The following is a 5,184-nucleotide window of genomic DNA, read 5'->3' on the forward strand; positions in this document are numbered from 1 at the left end:
AAGGATTTGTTTTTATGGGGTGGCTGTAGCGCAGGTCACCTACTAATCTGAAGGTTGGTGGTTTAATCTCCGTCTGCTCCAGGCTGCATGCTAAATATCCTTGGGCAACATACTAACCCCAAGTTGCTGAAAGTGTGTGGATGAGAGATAAAAAGCACTTAAACCGAAACTTAGAAAAGAGTGCTTGTGCAAGTGGGTGAATGGGGCAAGTTGTGTAAAGTGCTTTGAGTACTTATACATGCATACTTCTATGATAAGTTGTCTCTTAGTTGTAGAGACATCACTGCCTCATCCTTTGAGTTAGGTGCCGTTTCCATTCTTGAATGAAAAAAATTCCCCCGAAAATAGTCCAGTGCAAGGCTGCCCCCCCTTTTTGTGCATATTGTGCCATGCTAAATGAGAATATACCTAGGCTTCAAAGTGTGCTTGCTCATTAATGTGTAATGATAAACGAGTCTTTTTATATACCTTTTATATAAGCGAGGGAGAAATCTCTTCAAAGCAAATATGCTTTATGTCAAGAAACTTCCCTCCGTGTTACTTCCGGTTCCGTCTCAATCCCGATGATAGCCAGTGTCCTGTTTTTAGAAACGGAACATTGACATGTAAAATATTAACGTAAAGCATAAAAAAAACACACCTCATGGTGACTTTGCAGTGAGAGCTTAATCCTGATACATAATGGCTGGACAGTGCTTAAGTCGGGGGCTTGTTCGTGGATCTCGGCCCGAAGTTGGTTCGAGCGACACTTAACAGCTTGCCACACGACACCACACGGTATAATGGTTACTTAGCGACGTCGGTTAGCCGAAAACACGATTTTAACCTGCAACCGGATGCTTTGCGGCTACTTTTGCGGTTACACATTACAATAGGGGACTTCCCTATCCCGTGGCTTGTCGCTGCAGTGATACAGGGGGCGTGCCGCCCGCCCGTGGTGACGGCTGTAAAGCGGACCGCTACGCCAGGAAAGCAAACACACCATTCCGACAAGATGGCCTCGCTGCCCGCGCTCCGAGCGGTACTCCTGGTGGCTCTTTCGGTTTTCCTCACGGTGGTGCTGGGTTTTGGACTCCCTGCTCTGCTGAACGCGTTCATGAGGATGCTGGGGTTGCCAGAGACGAGCGTCACCGAGTGCATAGTTGCATTGTACGCAGTTTTTGTGCTGTACGTGGCGACGCCTCGAATTCCAAGAGGACTGGTGGAGGTAATGTCACAACAAACACGGGGATTAATCGCTGGTTTGCATTTTATCAGGCAAAACATTGAAATGGAACACAGATGTCAGTGAAACGTTGTAAAATGCAAAATTAAGGCTTGTAACTCGCAGAAAATCCTTTACAAGATACGCTACAGTAATGTGGGGTGGGCAATATAAGTTTGTTTATACTGTAACAAACTGTACAGAGAGTTTGCGTTCACTTGGAAATATGCGTGTTTTTGTAAGCATTTTTTTCTCTAATTTGCATATAATGTTAATTGTGTGTTTTGGGGGAAACTGTACTGTACCCATCTCTGTAGGTGAAAGGGAAAGCCGTGCTTATTACAGGCTGTGACACTGGATTTGGTTACGCTCTCGCCAAACATCTGCACAAACTTGGCTTTACAGTCTTTGCCGGATGTCTTCTCAAGGTAAGGATGTTGCTCATCGAGTCTGCATTTTTCCCTGATTTGCAAACAGGAAGTGAGCAAAACGTTTTCCAAAAAATCTCCCATTCCAAGGAAGATGTGGTATCGATTGCACAGCTTAGCTGGAAATCAAGAACAACATGGCCACAAATCCCACCCACATGAAAATCAGAATGATCATTCCCTACCTATGTCCTTCGGGAGACCTGTTTTCACACTGTAAATACACCTTGAAACATGTGCTTTTAAGATAAGATATCCTAAGCTTATCTCAAAAGCTGTAAAAGCGGCTGTTTCACAGCAACAGATGTTGGCAAATTCAGCCTTTGAAAAAAATGGGCGCTTCTTTAGTTGTGACCTCTGAACTTTTGTGGGAGGAGTAAAATAATAATAATAATAATAAACCATCCACAGAGCATTGTTTTACATGTGTGGCACAAAGTGATTTACTTAAGGAACAAACGAGCAGATGATAACATCAAGCACAAGAATGATAAGCATAACAGTACAGTGTAAAATGTCAGCAACAGCATGTTAGCGTTCTAGTAGAAAATTAAAAACAGATCAGTAATGGGCTCTTCAATAAATGTCTGAACAGGGGATTTAAGACTCTGCTGACCTTTATTTTTGCTTAAGGATCTCATTTCATACCTTCAGGGCTCTTTGCCACGTTTAGTTTTCACTTGTGCCTAACAAACAGATAATAATTCTTTGAGCTGGCAGTAACCCAGGCAACAGTAACCCAGATATTCACTTGTCACAACCAAGGTATGCAGAAGAGCATCTCTGCTTGTACAGTTTGTCATACCTTGAAACAGATGGGCTGCAGCAGCAGAAAGCCAAACCAGGTACCACTCCTGCCCGCCAAGAACTGGAAAAAACATTTATACTGAAGGCACAAAAAGGTTTTGATGCTCTTGCTCTTGTTAAAAGCACTGAAGCTGATTGAACTGAGACCTCTTATGCCGAGGCCGTGAGTTTAACTAATGTCCCCGCTTACAGGATAAAGGTGGAGACGGTGCAAAGGAGCTTGAGGAACTTCATTCAGATCGAATGAAGGTCGTGCAGCTGGACGTGTGCAATGAAGAGCAGGTCAACAAGGCAGTGGACCACATCAGGGAGATCCTGGGTGAATCTGAAGCGGGTAGGTCGCTTGGTAATCAAATAGATCCCACATAAAAGAAGTCGACTTTACTCATACATTTCATTCTCTCTGACTTTCTCCTGCCCAGTTCTCTGGGCTGTAGTGAATAATGCTGGTGTGTCAACGTTTGGAGAGGTCGAATTTACCTCCATGGACACCTACAAGCACGTGTCAGAGGTCAACTTGTGGGGCACCATCAGGGTTACTAAAGCTGTTTTGCCGTTAATCCGCAGGGCGAAGGGTAAGCTGCATTTTGTTCCCTCCACTCTGTGACATATAAACAGGAATCAGTTACACAGTGTCCAAAATAACGGTGCCGAAGTGCAAAAATTTGAAAGATACATCCGCCTTTGAGTGAGCTGTGAAGAGTTATAACAATTCAAACAAGGCTGGAAGTGAAAGAACATATTAACACATTATATAACCTTTGTTATATAAACCCTTCAATGCTGATAAGCATATTTGCACTGAACATTCCTGAAAGTGGTTTCAAGTATTAAGATCCACAATTATAAATGAATATATAAAAACATTACTATAAAATAGGAATAAATTATGTTTTGAAGTAAAGCAAAAAAACAGTGTTATCAAAGTTGTGCTGAAGAAAAAAGAAAAGTTTGCAGACGCTAACAGAACAGCAGCTCTGTTAACAAGTGTGTTATGAGTGACTGTTCAACAGTGAGAGGCCGTTATTTGCTGAGCTAAGCAAATAGCCAAGAAATGTTCCTAAAGACATCTGAACTCTGGACCTGCAAGCCTAGCAGCTTTAAAAGTGCACTAAAGGCTCTTAATTCACTTTTGAATTATGATGCATTTATTTGGAGAATCTAAAATCTGTCCCCTTGTATCTCTTGACCACAGGCCGTGTCGTGAACGTGGCCAGCATGTATGGAAGGATGGGCAACATCATGAGGTCACCGTACTGCATTTCCAAATACGCCGTGGAAGCCTTTTCTGACTGCCTCCGCTACGAGATGAAAGCGTGGGGCGTAAAAGTGTCCGTAATCGAACCGGGCAACTTTATTGTGGCCACTGGCATCTTGACCCGCGACATCGTGGCTACCACGGCCAATAAGCTGTGGAGCGAGGCGCCCTCGGAGGTGAAGGAGGATTATGGGAAGACCCACTTCGAGCAGAACATGGCTCTGATGCGCTCTTACTGCAGCAGCGGGCAGAAGGATACGGTCTCCGTGCTGGATGACATTACCGATGCCATCATGTCCAAGCGTCCTCACACGCGCTACAGCCCCATGGAGCCGCACTGGTGGATCAGAATGCAGGTGATGACCCACCTGCCGGGTGCCATATCTGACCTCCTTTACTTCTAGAAGAGAAGCTGTTCCTGTGTTTAGCTCACCCTGAGAATCAGATAGCTGAAGAATATCACACTAAGTAGCAGTTACACAGATCTACAGACTAAGTGGGGTTCCTGCCATTTGGCCCTCAGCACTTGAAATCATCTAATGATCAATCAAGCCTTAACAATATATATATATATAAAAAAGGTTTTGTAAATTGTAAGTAAATTATTGCACTTTGCTTTTCATGTGTCTGGCAAGAAGCATAACTTTATCTATACAGATATTCTCTGTTGAGTAGTAACTACTTTGTGTTTGGTATCAGCAGAGCCAAAATCTACTCATAGCTATAAGCGCTGCATCCTTATCCCGTGCTGTGGTAAAAATCTTTTTAAAAAAAATAGTTTCTCCTTCTAGCTCTAAATATTTTTTCCCAAAGCCTTGTAACGTTTTTCCTTATGGGAATCTTGTGGGGCCACCCCATTGGCACGAGGACCAACGCTGGCTCAGGAGAAAGCTCCTGCTGCTCTTCTATAGCAGACAGTGGAAAAAACCAGGGTCAGCTACTGTAGGACCATGGTGAGATTTTGGCCCGGCTTGGTCCGACGTTGCGTAACAACAGCACAATCACACTTTGTCTCTCGTGCTCCAAACCATCCTGCGTGAAGGGGTTTTGGAGCACGTCAGCACCGAGGTCTTTTGATGTGATAAATGGGTACGCTGGACTGAAAAAGCCCCCCCCCCCCCCAATGTAACCTCCCCTCCCTTCTCTGATGACAAAGTATTTTGTATATGGAATGATCCAAATAAAAAGAGTATTATATTTTAAAATATTACAAGCATGGTGTCCTTTTATTCCCACCCAAATAAGTACGAAAGACTTTCTTTTAATATTGGTTTGGGTTGTTAGGACTAGTAAATGTAATATTACTAAAGGCCACCAGGTGGCAGGAATGAATCATTTAAAAATCCCACAGCTTTCCTCATGCAATAGTGTACTGCCGTTTAAGCTGTAACCACACTGCACTGGGTTAGGGTCATACAGTTTGTGGCTTCATACATCACCTGTTTTGTCCCAGACTGAGCAAACGACAAGATTAAAAACAGACGGGA

The 5,184-nt window shown here is 43.6% G+C and overlaps 1 protein-coding gene across 1 annotated transcript; it reads left to right on the forward strand.

Annotated features, from left to right (window-relative positions):
* The first annotated feature begins 785 nt into the window (after positions 1-785).
* Positions 786-4,902, forward strand: bdh1 (3-hydroxybutyrate dehydrogenase, type 1). Its single transcript, XM_085287069.1, has 5 exons — positions 786-1,207; positions 1,522-1,632; positions 2,632-2,773; positions 2,862-3,014; positions 3,635-4,902. Exons 1-5 carry the CDS (start codon positions 995-997, stop codon positions 4,099-4,101), a joined length of 1,086 nt encoding a protein of 361 aa, XP_085143195.1. The 5' UTR covers positions 786-994; the 3' UTR covers positions 4,102-4,902.
* The last annotated feature ends 282 nt before the right edge of the window (positions 4,903-5,184 follow it).

Source organism: Mchenga conophoros, linkage group LG9, assembly GCF_057382185.1.
Source record: "Mchenga conophoros isolate Kocher_MC1m ecotype Shallow Benthic linkage group LG9, M_conophoros_male_GT1.1, whole genome shotgun sequence".
Lineage (NCBI taxonomy): Eukaryota > Metazoa > Chordata > Actinopteri > Cichliformes > Cichlidae > Mchenga > Mchenga conophoros.